The sequence below is a fragment of the Bison bison genome, unplaced genomic scaffold, assembly GCF_000754665.1.
Source record: "Bison bison bison isolate TAMUID 2011002044 unplaced genomic scaffold, Bison_UMD1.0 scf7180017864331, whole genome shotgun sequence".
Lineage (NCBI taxonomy): Eukaryota > Metazoa > Chordata > Mammalia > Artiodactyla > Bovidae > Bison > Bison bison.
This window is the reverse complement of record NW_011494903.1, coordinates 1,680,504-1,704,227: the sequence shown is the minus strand read 5'-3', so window position 1 is coordinate 1,704,227 and position 23,724 is coordinate 1,680,504. Positions and strand designations below refer to the sequence as shown.

General features: G+C 39.7%; 1 protein-coding gene across 2 annotated transcripts in view; it reads right to left on the bottom strand.

Annotated features, from left to right (window-relative positions):
• The window catches only part of C6 (complement component 6), a 77,166-nt gene that overhangs the window by 50,045 nt on the left and 3,397 nt on the right, over nucleotides 1-23,724 (bottom strand). For both annotated transcript variants that reach the window (XM_010853717.1, XM_010853718.1), the window contains exons 2-6: nucleotides 19,453-19,615; nucleotides 17,275-17,431; nucleotides 15,790-15,934; nucleotides 8,651-8,792; nucleotides 3,754-3,892 (exon numbers count right to left, since the gene is read on the bottom strand). In XM_010853717.1, coding sequence (XP_010852019.1) covers nucleotides 3,754-3,892; nucleotides 8,651-8,792; nucleotides 15,790-15,934; nucleotides 17,275-17,431; nucleotides 19,453-19,595 — 726 coding nt within the window. In that variant the 5' untranslated portion in view covers nucleotides 19,596-19,615. The remainder of the gene's footprint in view (nucleotides 1-3,753; nucleotides 3,893-8,650; nucleotides 8,793-15,789; nucleotides 15,935-17,274; nucleotides 17,432-19,452; nucleotides 19,616-23,724) is intronic.

Below are 23,724 nucleotides of genomic sequence, written 5' to 3'. Positions count from 1 at the left end.
CATTGGTTGGATAGAGACAGAGTGGTGGATTTGAAAGATATTTAGAAGGTAAATCAACAGAAGTTGTTGACCAAGTAGAGGTGAATGTGTGTGTGTTCATGTGCGTGGGGGCGGGGGGGCGGGGCAGGGGTGGGGAGAGAGAGAGAGAAATAATGAATGGGAATGCTGTTCCATGAACAGGAATATGGAAAGCCAAGACAATTTCAAAAGGAGGAAGAGTTCTTTTCATAATGTGTAAAGAACAGCTGGCGAGCTCTGATTAGCTTCATCTTCCTAGCTTTTCCCAGAAAGAGATGTTAAGCAAGCTCTGGGAAAAAGGTTTTAATCCCTATTTTACATCTTATTTCTAGCCCATCCTGACTATCTGTGGATCTTGTGGGCTGATGACTCCTAGAGCTTGAAATGTGTCGACATTTTCACTTTTGTGTCTGAAGAAAGGAGCTGGGTTTGTAGGGAGGGGTAGAAAACAGTTGAGAGAGGCTGGGGGAACGGACGGGGTGGGTGACACTTGGTTGCTTGTGATGTGAGGGTTAGAGACAGAGCCTAAAGTTCTGAATTTCACAAGGGATTTAGAGAGGCTTTGGGGCACTGCAGACCTTTGAAGTCTTTCAGGCTTTAGGATGCAGCAAGAAATGTTATCTAGGTAGGTCAGTGTATTGGTAAGAATCAAAAAGACTAGTGATAACTGTGCTCTGTACTTCGCTGGTGACAGCGAGTACTTAGTGTCTAGCCAGTAGCAAGCAGCAACTCCTAAGAAAAGAGATGAGGTGTCCTGAGATAGTGATACAACTCTGGGGACTGGTGCAGGGGTAGTACCGTGACAGAGCTCTGCATTTAGCACTTGGGAGATCCCTGAGGGGCAGGATTCTTCCTACCGTCTTCCATTCTGACTTCCTGTCCAACTGCCTTCCATTCAGCAGCCTTCTCTAGTCTTTGTGTACCGGCCAGCTCATGATTTCCATTGTCTCAATATGCTCTGATACTGTAGAAGAATGGAAGTCAGATGCCTGCTGAATTTCTCTTCCTCTGTTGTTTTCAGTGGGGAATAGCTTAGATTTGCACAGATGCCTGTTAACGGCATGAACAAAGTAATACAGGGGTCAGTGGAAAGTAAGCTACTGTAAGGAAAGTAAGTGACCTCGGCTCTGGTCATTTCCATACCTTTGAAGAAATATCACCATGACCTTCCTCAGCAGTTGAATATTATCTAAAACTCAATGACATATAGATAGAGACTAACTCAGGCAGCTTCTTAAGGTTGAATGAATTTCAGAACTACATGGATAACGAGAAGAATCTACTTCCTTCTGAATGAGGAATTTCAGGCTGTATTTCCTGCTGAAACTTGGCATGCAGGCTTGGGTTACTAAGTTACACGGGTAGATCCAGTATTCTGCTGGTAAACGTTTAAAAATCAATTGTCTGAGAGGGGGGAAAAAAAAAACAAACCTGTGATTTAATACTACAGCATTGACCTTTCTCTTGCTGTATATATTCTACTATGCTGATTTCAAGCTAACTACCTATGTGATACTCCTGAATTCAAACTTGGAAAAAGATACACAGTAGCAAATTATTATTTTTAGGGGGGTGGTGGGGAAATTAATGGTTTATAACAATTAGCAAGGACTTCCAATTGGCATTGATGGTTAAGTGTTGTGTCCTGCAAATTATTACGTAGTACTTTTATGATACAATAAATGCAAGTAGCTTCAAGAGCATAGATTCATGGTCACATGTGCCAAAATAATTGAGAAATGATATATTTTGAGTAATTATCATGTGTTTTTAATATCTTTATTTAAATTTAATATCTTTAATCTTAATATAAGATCATATATTTAATATCTAATAATGGTCATGTTTAATAATCAGCTTACAAAAGTCCTGAAAATTTAACAGTTGGCTTTTGTAAGCTGGAAAAACTGGCTCTAGCACATCATTGGGAGAAGGAAATGGCAACCCACTCCAGTATTCTTGCCTGGAGAATCCCAGAGATGGGGGAGCCTGGTGGGTTGCCATCTATGGGGTCGCACAGAGTCGGACACGACTGAAGCGACTTAGCAGCAGCAGCAGCACATCATTGGTGAACTTCACAGGTGATACCTTTTAAATGAGAGTTTATGACAGGTACTCAGACCTGGCACTTGTTGCAGAGTCATTAATATCTTTCTTGATACTTTACTATCAAGGTCTTATCTGGCACAAATTCTAGTTCCACTGTGCCATTTACTTGCTGCATTACTCTGAGAAAGTTTCTAACTTCAGTGATCTTAAACCTCCTATTATTAATAAGAGGAACATAAAGTTCATTTCTCTTTCTGGGAAGGTTGTTATGGCACCTGAGTAAAACTCATAGTATTATTTAAGAGTAAAGTGTTAACTCTGTCCATATTTGTTATCATGTGTTGAGCCAAGAGTTTTTACTTGTAAAACTGTATAAAAGAGATGCTTGCTGAGAGTATAGGCAGTATTTTTTTGGGGGGGTTATTTATTTTGAAAGTAAGCTAATGGATTGGTTGTTTAGGAGCCAGAAACCTTCCTTCAACATAACAATCATGTATATAAACGTTTGGGTTTTAGCTCCATCTAGACAGCCTACGTCTTAAGAATAGAATACATCTTCCATCATTGACAGAATTTTTGATGCTATCTTTTCTTTGGAAGTATGTCTCTTCTGAGTTCTTTTTCAGCATTCCAGCAAGGCCTTTTCTACCTCCCTTGGTGGTAGTGAATCCTCTGGGGTTAGCATCTTCTGGATCTGTGGCGAGAGAGCGAGTATTTTCTTTACCTGGTCAGGGTCACCTGTTACTCTTGTCACATTTACTTCCAGGCAGAGGTGGGACTTCTCAAGGTAAGTCTCCCCAAAGGAGTTTGAACTTGGCAGTTGGATTCCAAGGATATTTCTCCACATCCATTAATATGTATTAGATGGTTTTTAAGTTGAGTTTGTCAAATTGGAAAATGACTATATTTATATGAATATAATCTTTTTTTTAAAGGATCGAATGACTTCCTGAATGCATATTATCTGAAAAGTGGTCTCAGAAATCATTAGATTTTCTGAAATTCTCTCTAGCATGTCAAATTTGTATGCATGGATACAACAATTAAAGTCGTGTCTTTCTTGTTTGCCTTATCATAAATAAGAAGAAACAAACTGTTTACTTTAGTTCAGCAAGTATGGAGTACTTATCATGTGTAAGGCACTGGGCTAGATTCTAAGAATATATAATACACGGCCCCTTATCACTCAGAAGAATGAAAAGAAAACCAAACCAACTAGTAAAATGGGATGGAAGGTAAATAGAATTACCCCCATTATGCTTAAATTCCTCTGGATTTTTTTAGATGTGTTTTATGTCTAAATTTTGTGGTTATCTGAGAGAACTATGGTAGAGGATTCTGAATATACCAAGTCATTTATCTGAGTGGGGACCTATTATAGCTATTTGTTCATGGGAGAAAGCATGGATTCCAGAATTTGGAAAAGTTGTGCTTAAATCTTGAACCCAATTACTTGATAGATGTATAACTTTGGGCAAATTAGTTTCCTTGTTTTCCATCTGTGAATTAAGGATGAAAACACTGACATTACTGAGCTGTGGAAGGAATAAATGTCAGCACATGATAGCGATGAAGAATGCTCATTACCTTTTTATTCTGTCCCTTCCTTCATGACTCTTTTTTCACTGAAATTTAGCTTATAATCACCATTGGCACTTGGAATGCCCTCAAGATAGGCTGGCGTACCTCGAAGTTGACATTTTCTAGATTGGCCGGAACACGGTATGGATTACTTGCTCTACTGCTTTTGACAGTTCTACACACTCCTCCAGTGAAAGAGTTATCAAGGACTTCTCCTCTGGGCTCTCCTGCCAGGAAATGAAACCTAGAAACAGAGTAATTTTTAAGAATTCAATAGATGTAAAGCAGTCTTTAAAATTTATTGTAGTTATATGAAAGAAATTATTCTCTTAGGCATTTTTTGACTCTTAACAAATGGCTTGAAGGAAAGCCCATGTTTTCCAGTTTATGGTGAGGTATCCAAAAAGATCTGGAAGTCAAAACTCAACCCCTCTCGCTCTGTTAGGTTCTCTATATTCCACTTATTTAATTGTTCCAAGCTTTCACTATGAAATAAAATTTAGGTTTATAATTATTTCATGACTTACAAAACCAACACAAACTTTGGAAGCAGATTATGAAATAAATTACTACATAATTTATGCCATTCTGGATCCACTCTCTTTACTATCATATAGTAAAAGAATTCTTATAAAGAGCTAATAATGAAATAGTAGTATTTTAATAGAATTGTAATCTATTATTATTGTTTTTACTAATAAGTATAATGATATTTAAAATCTGTTTAACAAATGCTTACATAATGTTTACTGTGTCTAGTACTGTTTGATCTGTATTTGATATTAATATTATATTTAATTAATATTTATGACAACCATGTGATATAGGTACAATTATTATACACATTTACAAATGAGGAAATTGAAGCACAGAGAGATTAATTAGCTTAGTATAAATCAAGTATTTAAGAAACTGTTTTGTGGTAGATAAGAACTTCTCCAGAATGCTACTTGTTTTCCAAGTTCTTATAGATATTAATATCTGTTAAATTAATTCTTTTAAAAAAAGTTTTTTGTCAAAAATTTAGTATTGCTGAATCACATATGATGAGATAATGCGTGCATGCTCAGTTGCTTCAGTCATGTCTGACTCTTTGTGACCCACCACAAAGACCCACCACCTGGTGTGACTGTAACCCACCAGGCTCCTCTTCGCATGGAATTCTCCAGGCAAGAATACTGGAGTGGGTTACCATGCCCTCCTCCAAGGGATCCCTCAACCCAGGGATTGAACCCACATCTCCTGCGTCCCCTGCCTTGCAGGTGGATTCTTTACCACTGAGCCACCAGGGAAACCAATGATGAGATAATAGAAAATACCCATGATGGCGTCTGCTGCCCATTTCTTCGACAGAGCTCCCAAAACCCGTGTAATTTACATAGTAAGAGCTCTAAGAGCATCTTTTTTTCTAATATTTGGTCTTTGACCCTAGTTTTTGACACAAGGCTTCTAACCCCTTGAAATTTCTTGAGTGATAAAAGTGTCTTTTGTTCCAATGAGGTGATTCTTTGTGGGCTCCTAGATGGGTACTGGTCACAAGAAAGATCATGCCATGAATCAAAGCTTAGAATTTTCAGCCCTACCTTCCATTCTCCAGAAAGGGGAAAGGGGCTGAAAATAGAGGTATTGATGGATTACGCCTATGTAGTGAAGACTCCATAAACATCCCAAAAGTATGGGGTTCAGAGACCTTCCAGGTCGGTGAGCACATGGAGGTGCAGGTGAGTGGTACCCAAGCAAGGCATGGAAGCTCATGCCCCTTCCACATCCTTGCCATACCTCTCTCTCCCAACAGGATGCTCATCTGTATCCTTTATCATATTCTTTCATAGCAAACTAGTAAATTTAAGTAAATTGTTTTACTGGTTTCTATGAGTAGCTCTTGCAAATTAATCAAACCCAAGGAGGAGTTTATGGGAATCTCGATGTGACAGAAGCACATATGCGAACCTGAACTTGGAATCAGTATCTGACATTCTGGGGGAGTGGCGGCAGTCTTGCAGGACTGCGCCCTTAACCTATGAATCTAATACTATCTTCAGGTAGCTAAGGTCGAAATTCAATTAAATTATGGGGCAGTTACCTGGTGTCACAAACAATTGCTTGGTGGGGGGAACCCCCTGCCTATGTCTGGCATCAAAATTGTTGTGGTGTGGCAATGGTGTGAGAATAAAAGATGTACATAATAGGAAAACCCACATGTCAATCAGATCTCAGTAAAACTGATAAAAAAAAAGAATGATTCTTACCTTTCCTGTAAGATATATCTCATAGTCAAATTCTCATCCATATTTGAGTTTGTATCAGTGGGCATTTGAGAGAGGAAGTAAGAGGAGCTGGTCTGGGAAAAACTTTCCAAAGTACTTAAGTTAGCATGACTAACACAGGTGTTTAGGACTCACTTTCTGGTTTAAGAGGGGTCAATGAGGAAAAAGGAGAAGGCAGTGGCACCCCACTCCAGTACTCTTGCCTGGAAAATCCCATGGATGGAGGAGCCTGGTAGGCTGCCGTCCATGGGGTTGCTAAGAGTTGGACATGACTGAGCGACTTCAGTTTCACTTTTCACTTTCATGCATTGGAGAAGGAAATGGCAACCCACTCCAGTGTTCTTGCCTGGAGAATCCCAGGGACAGGGGAGCCTGGTGGGCTGCCATCTATGGGGTCGCACAGAGTCGGACACGACTGAAGCGACTTAGCCGCAGCAGCAGCAATGAGGAAAAAACAACTGATGATCTTATACTGCCTTATACAGTGTACTTATAAGTTCATCACAAACAAGAAAGGGCTTGAGAAAAATGGCTCCCAGGTCATGAGGAATCTCTCTGATGGTAGTCACTGCTGGCAGAGGCTGAAGATAGGACTTCTGTGGAGGTGGCTCTGTTAGGGCACCCCAAGGAGACTTTTAGAAGTGAAGTCAGCTATGGAGCAGTTTTTGGCTCTATTTTCTCTGCTCGCCTCTGTGGTATTTAAGTTGATTTTAAACATTTTGGTGTCTCAAACACATGGTGGCTTTTAATATGTTAGGTTTCTAAAGTGTTTTATCTAATTTGACGTTAATGTTATATTTTATAACTTTTTGAATTTCATTAGAATTTCTGTATATAAATATGCATGTGTGTTTGTGTATTTATTTCTACGTGTGTGTGTGTGCATCTGTGTGTATGCATTTGTACCTTGTCTGAGCCTGAGAGAACACAAACAACACACTATTATTGCCTGATTCTTGCTTCAGATTTCAGACCTGGTGACTGATGCTGACAAAGTAGCAATGTTGGAATGTCTTGTTAAATTCTTTATTGGAAAGATGCCATTTAAAAGTGAAGGACAGTCACTCAGGAAGCTTCTTTTTTGGGGTAGAAATGTGTTGGAGAGAAGCAGTGATTTTAAGGCCAGATAATTAGAGATTCCAGTAAGCAGCTCTCAGAACTCTCAATCCCTGGGGAGGCGAGGAGAGGACTGGCTGTCCCTGAGCCAGCGGGTTTTGCTCATTTCTGAGAATCCTTGGGACAACAGCTCTGGTTGGCAGAGTCCCACATGGTCCTTCTGCCAAAGTACACATAGCATGTGGTCTTTCCCATCTGTAACTCGAGAGTCTAGATCAACTGAACAAGAGGTGAGTTTGTAATGTTACCCAGAATCAATCAGAACATTGGAAAATGGTATTATCAGTGGGAGTTTTTGGCTGAGCTTTTCTTCCAAAGAAAAGAAAAAAAGGAAACCATTTCTGTACCTTGATAAGAAGATGCTGTGAAACACTCTTGTTGAAATAACTCTAATTAGGAGTTCTCAGGACAACCTTAAATCAGTTTGTAGCCATCCAACTTAGAGATGGGGAAATTACAGCTGAGAGATGTTCACTTACTTGGTCATAATATTGTGAATTAATGCAGAAGTAGGTGGTGGCTCAGACGGTAAAGAATCTGCCTGCGATCCGGGAGACCCAGATTCGATCCCTGGGTCAGGAAGATCCCCTGGAGAAGGGAATGGCTACCCACTCCAGTATTCTTGCCTGGAGAATCCCATGGACAGAGGAGCCTGGCAGGCTAAAGTCCATGGAGTTGTAAAGAGTCAGGACACAACTGAGCGATTAACACTTTCAGGTCTAGAACAGGGCTCCTCTTACTTCCAGATTAATGACTGTTCCACTTTCTGCTATACTTGAGTTTGGTTCTACAGCTGCTAGTTTTCATTCTAATCAAATGAGGTTGTATTTGCAACTGCTGCTGTTTGTCTTTAGTGCCTCAAGGTTTCTTTTTATGCAAGTCGGGCAGTACAAGTAAAGACTTTAAAAATCTCACTACAAAGCAATAAAAGCCTGTATAATACTATTTGCTTTCTGGCCAAAAACTGAAGGGAGAATTATTTATCATGAGAACAGGAGAGTACAAGAAACTACCTTTACTGGTTTTCCTTATGCTTTCAACTAAGGCTTAGCTCCTGTTTTCTTTTCTTTTTCTGCTTGTTTGTTTGTTTTTTTTAAATAGGATTGTAATAGGGAAATATTGTGAATAAGTTTTAGAAGATCAAAGCACAATGGTGATTTTTAAAATACCCGTCATTGAATGATGCTTAAAAACCATTTGAGAAATGGAATATTTCCTGCCATATCAGTAAACAAAGGATGTCACAATCATCAGCAATTGCAGCTACCACCAAGGGTGAACGGGTGAGCCCTGAGGGAACTCAGGAAGGAAAGAATACCTGCAATAAGACTTTAAACAAACTATGTTTATGAAGTACTCATAACATTGTCTACTACACACTAAATGTGGAAATGCTAAACTGAAATTATCATTTTAATTTATTAAATAGCTAAAAATTAAAAATAATTATTTTTATCATTAAGCCTGGCAACCAAGTATCAGGGACAGATAGGACTAGTGGAAGGAGTAAGAGGTTAATGAGGAATGTGGACAATGGTGGGTCTCACTGCTTCATTGCTGCTTCCAGCTCTGGTTTTGAAATGGTTTTACTTCCCAAACGATAAAAAGATGTTACATACCCCATGCCCATCAACTGTACACCAGGGATGGGATTATGGCTCCGTGAACATACTGTTTTTTTTCTCCCACAATTCCTTTCATCTGAATTGTCTCCACAATCATTTTCTCCATTGCATTCCAACTTGCTGGCAATGCAGCGACCTGGTCAAGAAATAGTAATATTGACAAGTAATGGTCATTGAAGAGAGTATTGATTTGAAACGTGATTACTTTAAATTTCAAGGGAAGGTAGAGGGCCAGTTTTCATTATTTTTGATAGGAAATAAGGAAATGGAATAACAAACTGATATTTTCTCTTCTTGTTTAGAATTGCAAGAGTCTGGATAGAATTATTTAGTCACTCTTGAGCTGATTGTCTTAAAGAAATAACTCTAGAATCCCATTCCCACTACAGTAAGCTTGCTGCATAAATCATGTTCTGTAGGAGAAAATTAACAAGAGGCTCAGAATTTTAATTCAGGATAATAGACTCAAGGTCACTGCTTTTATTTTTAAAAAACTATAGTTTCACACACACGTCTACTGGTACACATAACGTGACTTAATGTCTAAAATTTTATATTGAGAGAAAGAAGCTGGACACAGACAAGTCATGTCATCTGAGTCTTTTATCTCATGTTCAAGAACAAGAAGGATTAAAAAAAAAGAAAAAAAAAGAACAAGAAGGATTAACTAGAAACAGGAAACAGGAACTTTTGCGGTTTATGGAGATTTTCTGTACCTTGATCCAGGGTTATTTATATGGGTGTATATATTTGTCAAAATCAAATTGCACACTTACTATCAGTATATTTTACTATAAATAATTATTTTGAAAAGTGAAAAAAAAAAGTGAAAGTGTAAGTCACTAAGTTGTATCTGACTCTGCAACTCCATGGACTGTAGCCCTCTAGGCAAGAATACTGGAGTAGGTTACCAATCCTTTCTCCAGTGGTTATTCCTGACCCAGGGATAGAACCTGTGTCTCCTGCATTGCATGCAGATTCTTTACTGTCTGAGTCACCAGGGAAACCCCTACTTTACTATACATTATTAAATATTGTATTGTAGATATTCACTATATATGATTACTGTTATAATTACCATAATAAGAGTTTCACTACATACAATTTACTATATCTATTTTTTGGACACATTAAATTCCTGGATACCACAGTGTTAGATAGCAATTTATGTGAGTGAGTTTAGAAAATAGTACCAACTCAGATAATTCCCTTTCTTTTAAAACTTGCTGAATTTCATAATGATCCTAGGAAACAGTGTGTGCCTGTATATTACTGAAACTGAAACACTCTGTCTACAATGACAGATAGCCTGTCTCCTGCTCCTCAGTCTCTTGCGTATAATCAGGAATGCTGGCATCTGTACCATTTTGTACAAGTCTCATCAACAGTGATTGAATGTTTTACTCAGGAATATCTTGTCTGGAAAATTCCATGGATAGAGGAGCCTGGTGGACTATACAGTCCATGGGGTTGCAACGAGTCAGACACGACTGAGCGACTGAGCACCCTCACGCATACACACACATCTCGTTACCTATCTTAAATTGTGATCAACATTTCAATACAGCTATGAGTGACTATTTTGATCAACTAAAGTGCTTGAGGAAATTATATATTTTGTTGAATTGTTTTATTTTTTATTTTTTATTTTTACTAATAAAGAGTTCCCCAGAAAGCACTTAGTTTCAACTTTTGGGGGGTTAATAATCTTAATGGATCATAGAAAAAGCAAGAGAATTCCAGAAAAAAACATCTACTTCTGCTTTATTGATTAGGCCAAAGTATGTGACTGTGTAGATCACAACAAACTGTGGAAAATTCTTCAAGAGATGGGAATACCAGACCACCTGACCTGCCTCCTGAGAAATCTGTATGCAGGTCAGGAAGCAACAGTTAGAACTGGACATGGAACAACAGACTGGTTCCAAATAGGGAAAGGAGTACGTCAAGGCTGTATATTGTCACCCTGCTTATTTAACTTATATGCAGAGTACATCATGCACAATGCCGGACTGGATGAAGCACAAGCTGGGATAAAGATTGCCGGGAGGAATAACCATAACCTCAGATATGCAGATGACACTACCCTTATGGCAGAAAGTGAAGAGGAACTAAAAAGCTTCTTGATGAAAGTAAGTGAAAGAGGAGAGTGAAAAAGCTGGCTTAAAACTCAGCATTCAAAAAACTAAGATCATGGCCTCCAGTCCCATCACTTCATGGCAAATAGATGGGGAAACAATGGAAACAGTGACAGACTTTATTTCCTTGGACTCCAAAATCACTGCAGATGGTGACTGCAGCCATGAAATTAAAAGACATTTACTCCTTGGAAGAAAAGCTATGACCAACCTAGACAGCATATTCAAAAGCAGAGACATTACTTTGTCAACAAAGGCCCATCTAGTCAAAGCTATGGTTTTCCAGTGGTTATGTATGGATGTGAGAGTTGGACTATAAAGAAAGCTGAGCACCAGAGAATTGATGCTTTTGAACTGTGGTGTTGGAGAAGACTTGGGAATCCCTTGGACTGCAAGGAGATCAAACCAATCCATCCTAAAGAAAATCAGCCCTGAGTATTCATTGGAAGGACTGATGCTGAAGCTGAAACTCCAATACTTTGGCCACCTGATGTGAAGAATTGGCGCATTGGAAAAGACCCTGATGCTGGGAAAGATTGAAGGAGGGAGGAGAAGGGGACGATAGAGGATGAGATGGTTGGATGGCATCACTGACTCAGGATATGAGTTTGAGCAAGCTCTGGGAGTTGGTGATGGACAGGGAAGCCTGGCATGCTGCAATCCATGGGGTCACAAAGAGTCGGACACGACGGAGCAACTGAACTGAGCTGAAGAATCATCAGTAAGAAGGTGGAATATAATGAAAGTAATTAAATCATCCTTTGATTATTCAAAATTTTATAATAAGACACTTATAGGTACGAGCATCATAATCACCCAAGACTGAAAATATAGAGGGAATTGAATTCCTGTCGGTCCTAAGATATAACCTGAAAGATACCCTGTTTTTAAAAATAACACATCTCTGGTTTTTCTTGTTTGCTTTTCCTAGAGCAGTGCAGAATGGGTAATTTAGTTTTAAATAGAGATGCTTTATCTAAAGGAGAAAAAAATGACACATCTCACAGTTTTTAAAAGTTTTGAACCTAGTACTTATAAACTTGAACAAGAGCTGATTTTTTATATTTTACTCTAAAACTCCCATTTTATCAGATGGAGGTAGGGATACACATGCAAGGTACAATTCTCATTAACCTAGGTTTGTGATCAGGGTACCAGATATGTAAGAAAGTCTATTCATTTGATACTTCTGTAATGGAGCAGGACCCTGTGGGGCTTTCCCAGCTGGCCTTCTCTCGTATCCTCTGCTTTAGCTCCTCTCTGAAGTACCTACTGAATATACACACACATTTGATGCACATGTCCTGAGTTGTTTCAAAGGTGTGAAAACCCCCTACCAAATGGAAGATGTTAACCTCTTTATGACCATGAACACGTAGCCCCAGGCTTCCTGGAGCCTAAGGACTGATAAAGTTAACCTCTGTGACACAACCCTGTTACCTCATCACCAGCCAGTCAGAGAACTGTGCATGAGCTGATCACATATCCTGTGACCCCCTTCCCTTACCTGGCTTTTAAAAATGCTTTACTGAAATGTTTTAGGGAGCTCAGGGGTTTTTAGGGCTTGAACCACTCATCTCCTTGTATGGCTCTGCAGTTAACCTTTCTGTGTTCCAAACTCTGACATTTTGGTTTGTTTGACTTCACTGTGAACTTGTGCTAACAATTTTAGGGATATTATAGAGTCTCTGTTAAAAAGGGTGGGCTTCCCTGGTGGCTCAGTGATAAAGAATTCACCTGCTAATTCAGGAGACTCAGGTTTGATCCGTGGGTCGGCAAGATCCCCTGCAGAAGGAAATGGCAACTCACTCCTGCATTCTTGCTGGGAAAATCCTACAGACAGAAGAGCCTGGCAGGCTATAGTTCACGGGTTGCACAGAGTTGGACACGACTTAGTGGCTAAACAGCAACAACAACATTAGCAAGGGTAGGGATGAAAGCAGGAGGACTTCTCTTGAGCGAAGTTTAGGAATGGGTGGCAGTGTGAAATAGGACTGATGGGGCACAGTTGAGAATGGTTCCAGGTCATGGAAACACAATGGAATAGGAAGGGGAAAGATTTGTAAGCCACAAATATATCCTATACTAAATAAGGAATGGCAGAGGTGAAGGGACATTTCAATAGTACAGAATTTGTAGAAGTCAGCTTGCTTTAGCCAACACATGCATGTATATATTTACACCTGGAATTATGTAGTCATTTAGAATTATATATGATTTTCCTATTTACTTGAATTGATTTATGTTACTACATGGTATATTATTTTTATAACCAGTTGCAAATTCTCATCTCTGTGTTAAAGTTAGCACTTTGAGAGGAGTTGGCATAGTGCATGGGGATTTGCCTCATGGGTACTTCTCAAAGATCCATGCATACATTAAAGGGATAATTTGAGAGAATAGCATTGAAACATGTATATTACCATATGTAAAATAGATGACCAGTGCAAGTTCGATGCATGAAGCAGGGCACTCAAAGCCAGTGCTCTGAGACAACCCAGAGGGGTGGGGTGGGGAGGGAGATGGGAGGAGGGTTCAGAATGGAGGGACACAGTGCACCCATGGAAAATATTTTAAAAAAATAAACAGAACAAAATAATACAATTAGCCTTGGAAGATTCTGAAGAGCAATCATGAGAGTGGAAAGGAAAGATAGAGATTTTTTTCTGTTGTTAACTGATCCAAATATCATCCTGATATTTGTCAGGATGACTTACATCATCCTGATATGTCAGACAAATAATGGTCCATCCAATCTTTTATTCCTTTGAGAGTGGCATTAGTGGATGTTTTTAGGAGAGTACAGTGGTATATCATCTTCAGTGGAATATTCAACAACCAAGAGCCCATGGCATTACCCAGTCAGAATGGATGCCAACCATATTTGTACCAGAGATTAACTAGTTAATGGTTGGATCCTGGGAAGATCTAGGAATTTCTGATGAAGGGATCTGGACAGTAGGGCAGAGGTCACTAAGAGAGCTCAGGGTAGCAGCTGCTTATCAACCATTACAAATGCATTTCAATAGTTCAGTTTATATCACTAGCTATGGATGTATTACTGATGAAGTAGAGATTGCTGTGCCTATACCAGTAACTTTCCTGAAATCACTCATTTTGAACTGATAGCACATGGATATATCTAAAGACTTCTCAGACTTGTGGATATTTTTGACATAAACAAACTCTTTCATAATAAATTTCATAATTTATCATCTATTGAATATAAGAATTCTCCCTGGTAATCTGTTCTAGAAATTACCCTTCAAGCTTCAAATTGATGTGCATCAGTTTTAAACTTTTATCTTAATATTCTGAATATAGTGCTTAGGTCTGTATCCCCTTAGCCATTGCCATCAAGGTTTTTCTCATATTCCCTGTTTTGTCAATATGTGACATGACCTTATTTATAAACGGAAATTCAGAAACTTTTTCTTTCCTAGTTCTGGAGTGCAGAAGTCTAAACCAGATGTCTGCAGGGCCATGCTCCCTCCAAAACTCTGGGAAGATCCTTCTTGCCTCTTGTTAGCTTCCAGTTGGTTGTTGGTTGCTCAGTTGCTCAGTCACACCTGACTCCTTGAGGCCCTATGGACAGTAGCCGGCCAGTCTTCTCTGTTCATAGAATTTTCCCAGCAAGAATACTGGAGTGAGTTGCCGTTTCCTCCTCCAGGGGATCTTCCCCACTCAGGAATCGAACCCACATCTCTTGTGTCTCTGGCATTGGCAGGTGGTTTCTTTACCACTAAGGTCACCTGGGAAGCCCCTTATTTACATAGGCATAATGTATATCTCCCTACCCATGTCTCACCCTCACATCCCGTTCTGGGGATGAGGTACAGAGAGAAAACCCTGGAACCAGCCTTCCTGTCTGACTTTCAGAAAAGATTGGTAAAGCTGAAGGCAGGAAGCAAAGAGTAAGAGAAGAGAAACATTATGTCCAAGTCTGGGGTCAGTTTTCTATGGGAATTTGAAATCTGCCATCTAGTTCTACTTTTCAATGTATTTTAGAGTATGCAAATAATTTGGATTTTATTCATCAGAACTCTAATTTTATTTTAACTAAAATTGACTATTTATACAAGAAATCAGTGAACTATGGCCCATGGACAAAAACTGACCTGCTACTTGCTCTTGTAAATAAAATGCTATTGGAACATAGTCATGTTCATTTGTTGAATATACTGTCTATTGTATACTGCCAAGTCGTGGCAGCTTTGATGCCACGATTCCAGAGCTGAATAGTTGCTACATAGACTGTATGGCCTGCAAAGCCTAAAATACTCACCACCTGGACTTCTCCTGAAAAAGTTTGCAGAAATCTGACCTAGATGGTTCAACATGCTGAGCTTTGGAAAGCTATTAATTAGCAAGAGAATACATAGATTAAGTAGTATATTCAAGGTTTGATTATAATCTAACAATACTTAAATATCAAAATGTATGAATCTGTATGAGAATTGAACTTGAAGGGAATGTTGCCATTGTTTAAATCATTTGCAGTCTCCTCTTTTGTGATTATCTTTGGAATCATTCAATGGACAGTACCAGAAAATTTGTTACATCATCTCTAACCATCCCCTTTACATAATATCTTAGCATTAATATCCTTATCTTAATAAACCATATTAAAATTTTAAAATGCATCACTCCTTTTCAATTGCTTATTTCAGTTGTGCTTATTAATAGCCGATTTTTAAAAGTATCTGCTTCCTCCTCTGTTTCCTCCTCCTCATTCTCTTCCTCCTGTTTCATAACAGTGTAGGAACCCGGGAACTTGTTCTTGATGAGCAAAGGAATCAGGTAAGTGGTCAAGATGATTATAGCCTGAAAGCTGTAATTTTACACATGAATAGTACGTAATTGGTAGCATAACATCCCTGTCTCCCTAGGCTTAAAATATGGTGGGACTTTTCTATCATGACTTTCTCTGGGAGTCAGTTGGAATAACTTTAGTCATTTTTAGTGAAGACTGAACATTTTTCAAAAGTACATTACCACTGTCACAGCGGAATTTATTCTTGCAGTCAATCTCCTCAATTTTGCAGAGCTTGGATGGAATGCACGGCTGAAAGGTCATGAGAGGCTCCGTACATGGTTGTCCTCCAAACTGACTGGGGCGCAGGATGGACCTAACCTTGAACTAAAAGGAAAGGAGAGAAAGGTGAATACCTCTGAGGCTGGACCTAACCTTGAACTCAAAGGAAAGGAGAGAAAGGTGAATACCTCTGAGGCTGGGTCGAAGCCAGAAAGTATCTAAGAAAACTGGGCTTCTCAGTCACAGTAGTGATTTTTCCTATAGTGGCATTTGCTAAATTACTAATGATTTTTTCCAATTCTGTTACTGTGTTTTCTTAGGGAAGTCAATACTTTTGGGGTCTCGTTTTTCCAACCTGTAAAATGAGGAAGTGGGACAACAAATTTCTGAAGATTTCTAACTCTGAAATCATAGGATTCTAAATTGAATCAAAATCAAATGCACAAATATTTACTGAACATGTCCTGAGTGCAATAAATCTTCCAGGTTGTAACAGTAGCCCTTTTATTCCTCATAGTGTGAAGTGATAAATGTGAAAGGATTGATGGGGGCGGGCTTTTGTATGAGAAAGTCACTGTGGAAACCAAAGCTGGCACATTTTCCACACTTTGAAAGGTTTTAAATGGTCAGTAGTAAATCAAAGAGTCAGGGAAGGATAGAAATAGAATAGGATTCAAAAGTACTGACTTTAAAGTCAGAAAAATCCAAGTTCAATATGTAGCTTTCTATTTCTATTCATTAGTGATGTGTGCTTGGGTAAATTACTTAACCCCTAATGAGCTATAACTTCCTCATCTGTAAAATGGGTAGAAAAACAATGTGATGTGAAGTTTGAATAAGATGATGTGTGCAAAGGAACCTAACTGTCTCTGTGAGATAGTGGGTGCTTTCCTTGTATTGGGTCAATTCCTTTTACTTCCCTAATGTCTGAATGCTTAGCACCTACCCTGACTGGGATTCACCCGGGCCAGTGCCCTACCTGGAATGAATTTGAGGTAGGTAAATATTGCAGCTGGGAACAATAAACAAATCGAGGGACTTTCCCTTAGCAGGGGGCAGTTAAAGAAAGGGCAAGGAGTCATTTTAATTAATGTACCTCATTTCTGTCTGATTTTAAATCTTGGACTGAACTGCACATTTTTTAGCACCTGTTTTTGCTTTGTGAGCTCTCACAGGGCAGAGGCAGTGGAAATCAGAGCTGGGTGAGTGCAATACCAATCCTCAGGGTTTGGGGGGTGGCAGGCAGAACTTTTTTTTGGTATTCACATGCCAATAAAGCATGTCAAATGAATCCTGCCTCCCCCTAAAATATTTCCCTCAGTGGAAGCTGGGACAATTTATTTCCAGAAATTAAAGTAATTCATCATTTCTATGATTGTTGAGTTTGTCAGGGAATTTGAGAATTTATGATTCTGATTTCCTGAATATACCCACATTTCACTTACCCGTTTTTGAACACAAGGGTCGCAGTCTGACCAGGGTCCATAATCTCCCAGGCGGCAATTGATAGGGCAAGTTTGCCAGTTACACTCTCTGGACTCCTGCTTGGTACAAAGCTGGCCACAAAAGTTTTCAAAATAGTACTTATCTGTAACAATCCGTCTATAATAAGGAGGAGAAAGCTGCTTAGAATGAGTGTCTTTACTGTGGCTCCAGCCCCATAAGAAAAATATTCATTGAGCATCAATTATAGTGAATAACAGGAAAGAGGTTTTCGTGGAAAATCAAGCAGTCCACCATATGTACAGTTTTTACCACTTAATGGAACTCAAGACTGGGTCCATAATTTGTGGGGCACAAAGCAAAATAAAAGTGGGGGGGTCACATGTTCAAAGAAGGCTAAGCACCAAAGAATTGATGCTTTCAAACTGTGGTGCTAGAGAACTCTTAAGAGTCCCTTGGACTGCAAAGAGATGAAACCAGTCAATCCTAAGGGATATCAATCCTGAATATTCATTAGAAGGACTGAGGCTGAAAGTGAAGCTCCAATACTTTGGCCACCTAAATGTGAAGAGCCAACTCGTTGGAAAAGACCCTGATGCTGGGAAAGATTGAAGGTAGGAGGAGAAGGGGATGACAGAGGATGAGATGTTTCGATGGCATCACCGACTCAATGGACATGAGTTTGAGCAAACTCTGGGAGATAGTGAAGCACAGGGAAACCTGGCGGGCTACTGTTCATGGGGTCACAAAGAATCAGACATGACTGAGAGACTGAACAGCAACACATATTCATAAATTCTTAAGAATTTCCAAAGAGAGGAGGCAGAGCATGAAGCCAAACCACAGCCCTTCTCAGAGTGGGGTCCTGTGTGAATGCACAGGCTACACGTCTATGAAGCCTGCCGTGATGGAATTCCTGGGAGGGACTGGAAGAAAAAGAAAGAAGAAAGTTTCTGCTAATTGCTTAAAAGATGACAATGCAATGTGGTAAGTACAATGATTGAGATAGAGCCAGAGCTCTGTGGGGCTAAAGATGAAAGGAGAAAGTGACATGAGAGATACGTTTTGAAAAATCCACGTGAGTTTTCCAGGCAACAAAGGGAAGGGTGTTCAGAGGAAACAGCTTGTGCACAGATTAGCAGGGAAGGAGTATGATATGTCCATGGAGGAGTTTGTGGGATGCACCTGAGAAGAGCATAATCGAGAGGGATGAACTTTTATTATGGTACTTTATTTGGCAGGCAGTAGTGAGCTACTCCAGTACTCTTGCCTGAAAAATCCCATGGACTGAGGAGCCTAGCAGGCTGCAGTCCATGGGGTCGCTAAGAGTCGGGCACGACTGAGCGACTTAGCAGCAGCAGCAGCAGTAGTGAGCTACTAAGGGACTCTTGAGTAGGGAAGTATTACGAACAAATCTGTTCTTACATCCGGAGTAGATGGTTTATTGAGGCCATCAGGTGGTGATTTTAATGAGACTCACACTACATATGTAAAAATAGTTTTCTAAATTAGATCTCTAAAAAGTTCCATAACAGTTAAAAACACATTAAGTATATGCCTTTTTTCTTCCAAGTCACGTGAGCGTCTTCATGGAACAGAAATATCTAACAGATTTAAAGAAACTATGGGGGAGGAATTATCTGAATTAATGAAAAGACTGAATTATTAAGTGTTACCAAGTAAAACACAGTTTTCTTGCCTTCTTGTCCATGCCAACAATCGAGCTAATAGCTAGCAGTGCTGCTCAATTGAGGTCCTGTTAGACTCAGTTTAATGAGTAGAAAATTCTCTATAATTAACTCACTAACTGTAGGCAAGCAGAGTTATGTGCTGATTGAAAAAAAAAAAAAAAAAAACCCAAGTAGTGATTCTAAGTAAATTAAATAGTCAACTGAAAATATTGCACAGATTCTTAATTGAATTTCTTTAAAATGCTTCAATTTTATGGAGAGAACAAAAGTAGACTCCACTTTAACCTTACGTGGAAAAGACATCAAATTCCATCCAAATTCATGAGTTCTTTTTAAAAGTAAAAAATTTTTTGCAGATTGTACTCTGCAAAAATTATACTTGCAGATATATTTTCTTTCCCATTGCTTAGTGTGGCACTTTTTGATTTTGCTAATTCTGTCCTTGAGGTTTCCCAGGGCACATAGAAAAGCTACAAAGCCCACACCCACCTCTGTCTGGTCTGGGTTCCAGAATTGCAGGTTTTTGAGCAGCTGGACCACTGACTCCATGGGTAATGATCACAGAAACAGGCTTGGCTCTTGTCAATTAGAGCGCTCAGCAGGATAAAATACAAGACGGAGTGTCTGGCCATGCCTGGAGGGCCTCCAGATCCTGAAAAGAAATGATGTAATACATATCAAACATTCATGGGGTAAAACTTAACAAATCATTCTCGGTTACAGCCTCAAATATGATCTTTGAAAACATCTTGCCTTCCTTAAGTCAACACGTATAAATTCACAACCTTATGAGTATAAATCCTATTTCTAAAGACTTTTAGGGTGGACATTCCCATAGTTCAAAATCCCAGTACTAGTTAAGTTTCTCTGAACTGTGAGTGATAGGCTACAAGACAAAGTGAAAGTGAAGTCGCTCAGTCGTGTCCGACTCTTTGCGACCCTATGGACGGTAGCCTACCAGGCTCCACGGTCCATGGGATTTTCCAGGCAAGAATACTGGAGTGGGCTGCCATTTCCTTCTCCAGGAGATCTTCCCAACCCAGGGATCGAAACCGGGTCTCCTGCATTGCAGACAGACGCTTTACCATCTGAGCCACTAGGGAAGCCCAAGTGGCTCACAAGACTAAGAGTCAGTACCAAATCCCAGTCATCTTACCACTCAACATCTATCACATTGGCTGGGTAAAGAACAGGCATCAGTAAGTGTTCATTGAATGAAGGTATATCATAATGTACAATTAGTTAGTATGGTGTAGTTCAAACCCAGTCAGGAAAGTCAACCTTTTTTTAAGCAGTGAAACTTAAAAAAAAAGAAATCTATGTAGAACTCCAATACAGAATAAAAATGAAGCTGCCACTGGCCAGCCAGGCTGAAGTCAGTGGGCATAAACTAGCCTCCAATTCCCTAAACCAGCCCTAAAATGTATGTAATCCAGTGTGAAAACCACCATTTATTTTGGAAATGTGATAGAGAGGATGATCCTTCAGTTCTCATGTTGTTAAACTGAGGACATTACCAGCACTGTGTAGAAGAAATTCTAAATGATGTTGCTAATTTAAATAAAGACAAAATTCTACAAAGAGGAGATCGTATCACTTAGAAGAATGAAAACAAACCCTGTAAAGGAAAAAAACCAATCAAAGTGTGTAGTAAATATTTGTATCACATTCCATTTCCAAATGGAATTTTTTATATGATCTTACACTTTTTAAGATAATTACTTATTTTGTGCAGACAGTACCCTCAAGTATTACCTAGTACTTCCTTTCAGTTCTTCATACCTTTCTGGGACTGGGGAAGGACTTTGGAACCTTTCTTTCTGAAGCTCTGTTTAGTTTCCTGGCATCTTGGTATTAATAGCTTGCTAAAGGTTCATTGTCCCATTATCTCTACTTTTAGACTCAGAGAAGTTAGAGCTGGAAAGGGTCTTTGAAACCTTTAGGTTAAACTTCCTCATTTTAGGGATGATGAGGCTGAGGCTTTAGCAGGTACATAAGGTTGAAGCTACATGACAAGTAAGCCCCAGACTCCACATTCTTAGATGAGATGTATCCTTTCATTCGATTTCTAGTAATACTAATCTACATGCTTGGAACTTCACCACCCAGACCACAAGAGGGTTTGCTCAGATGTGGCTAAATGCCAGAAAAAACTTGGATCAGTAGTTCCCCATGTGCTGTGCAGCCTTGAGGATCTGTGAGTTAATGGATGGAGTTAGCAAAACCATACTTGCCCCCTAATACTGCCATTTTGATTTTTGTATCTCTAACAAAACATGCACTCAATATGCCAGCAAATTTGGAAAACTCAGCAGTGGCCACAGGACTGGAAAAGGCCAATTCTCATTCCAATCTCAAAGAAGAGCAATGTCAAAGAATGTTCAAACTACAACACAATTGCACTCATGTCACATGCTAGTAAGGTAATGCTCGAAATTCTCCAAGCTAGGTGTCAACAGTTATCAGTATCAGTTCAGTTGCTCAGTCGTGTCTGACTCTTTGCAAACCCATGGACTGCAGCACGCCAGGCCTCCCTGTCCATCACCAACTCCTGGAGTTTACCCAAACTCTTGTCCATTGAGTCGGTGATGCCATCCAGCCATCTCATCCTCTGTTGTCCCTTTCTCCTCCTGCCTTCAATCTTTCCCAGCATCAGGGTCTTTTCAAATGAGTCAGTTCTTTACATCAGGTGGCCAAAGTATTGGAGTTTCAGCTTCAACATCACTCCCTCCAGTGAATATTCAGGACTGATTTCCTTTAGGATGGACTGGTTGGATCTCCTTGCAGGCTAAGGGACTCTCAAGAGTCTTCTCCAACACCACACTTCAAAAGCATCCATTCTTTGGTGCTCAGCTTTCTTTATAGTCCAATTCCCACATCCATACATGACTACTGGAAAAACCATAGCTTTGACTAGATGGAACTTTCTTAGCAAAGTCATGTCTCTGCATTTTAATATGCTGTCTAGGTTGGTCATAGCTTTTCTTCCAAGGAGCAAGCATCTTTTAATTTCACAGCTGCAGTCACCATCTGCAGTGATTTTGGAGCCCCCCAAAAATAAAGTCTGTCACTGTTTCCACTGTTTTCCCATCTATTTGCCGTGAAGTGATGGGACTGGATGCCATGATCTTAGTTTTCTGAATGTTGAGCTTTAAGCCAACTTTTTCACTCTCCACTTTCACTTTCATCAAGAGGCTTTTTAATTCTTCTTCATTTTCTGCCATAAGGGTGGTGTCATCTGCATATCTGAGATTATTAATATTTCTCCTGGAAACCTTGATTCCAGCTTGTGCTTCTTCCAGCCCAGCATTTCTCGTGATGTACGCTGCATATAAGTTAAATAAGCAGGATGACAATATACACCCTTGACGTACTCCTTTTCCTATTTGGAACCAGTCTGTTGTTCCATGTCCAGTTCTAACTATTGCTTCTTGACCTGCATACAGATTTTTCGAGAGGCAGGTCAGGTGATCTGGTATTCCCATCTCTTCAACTGTACATAAACCAAGAACTTCCAGATGTACAAGCTGGATTTAGAAAAGGCAGAGGAACCAGAGATCAAATAGCCAACATCCATTGTATCATAGAAAAAGCAAGAGAATTCAAGAAAAACATATACTTCTGCTTCACTGACTATGCTAAAGCCATGGACTGTGTGGATCACAACAAACTCTGTGGAAAATTCTTAAAGATATGGGAATAACAGACCACCTTACCTGCCTCCTGAGAAACCTATCTATAGATTAAGAAGCAACAGTTAAAACTGGACATGGAACAACAAACTGGTTCCAAATAGGGAAAGGAGTAAGTCAAGGCTGTATATTGTCACCCTGTTTATTTAACTTCTATGCAGAGTACATCATGCAAAATGCCAGGCTGGATGAAGCTCAACTTGGAAGCTGGAATCAAGATTGTTGGGAGAAATATCAATAACCTCAGACAGGCAGATGATACCACTCTAATGACAGAAAATGAAGAGGAACTAAAGAGCCTCTTGATGAAGGTGAAAGAGGAGAGTAAAAGAGCTGGCTTAAAGCTCAACATTCAGAAAACTAAGATCATGGCATCTGGTCCCATTAACCTCATGGCAAATAGATGGGGGAAAAAAAGTGGAAACAGTGACAGGCTTTATTTTCTTGGGCTCCAGAGTTACTGTGGATGGTTACTGAAGCCATGAAATTAAAAGACACTTATCCTTGGAAGGAAAGCTGTGACTAACCTAGACAGTGTGTTAAAAAGCAGAGACATTACTTTGCCGACAAATGTCTACCTAGTCAAAGCTGTGGTTTTTCTAGTAGACAGGTACCAATGTGAGAGTTGTACCATAAAGAAGGCTGAGTGCTGAAGAACTGATGCTCTTGAACTGTGGTGCTGAAGAAGACTCTTGAGAATCCCTTGGACTGCAAAGAGAGCCAACCAGTCAGTCCTAAAGGAAATCAGTCCTGATGTTCATTGTCAGGACTGATGAATATTCAGCTGAAGCTGAAGCTCCAATACTTTGGCCACTTGATGAGAAGAGCTGACTCATTGAAAAAGACCCTGATGCTGGGAAAGATTGAGGGTGGGAGAAGAAGAAGGTAACAGAGGATGAAATGATTGGATGACATCACTGACTCAATGGACATAAGTTTGAGCAAACTGAGAGACACTGCAAGACAGGGAAGCCTGGCTTGCTGTGTAGTCCATGGGGTTACCAAGAGCCAGACATGACTGAGAGATTGAAAAACAGCAACAATTTCCAGGATACAGCAAAGTGATTTA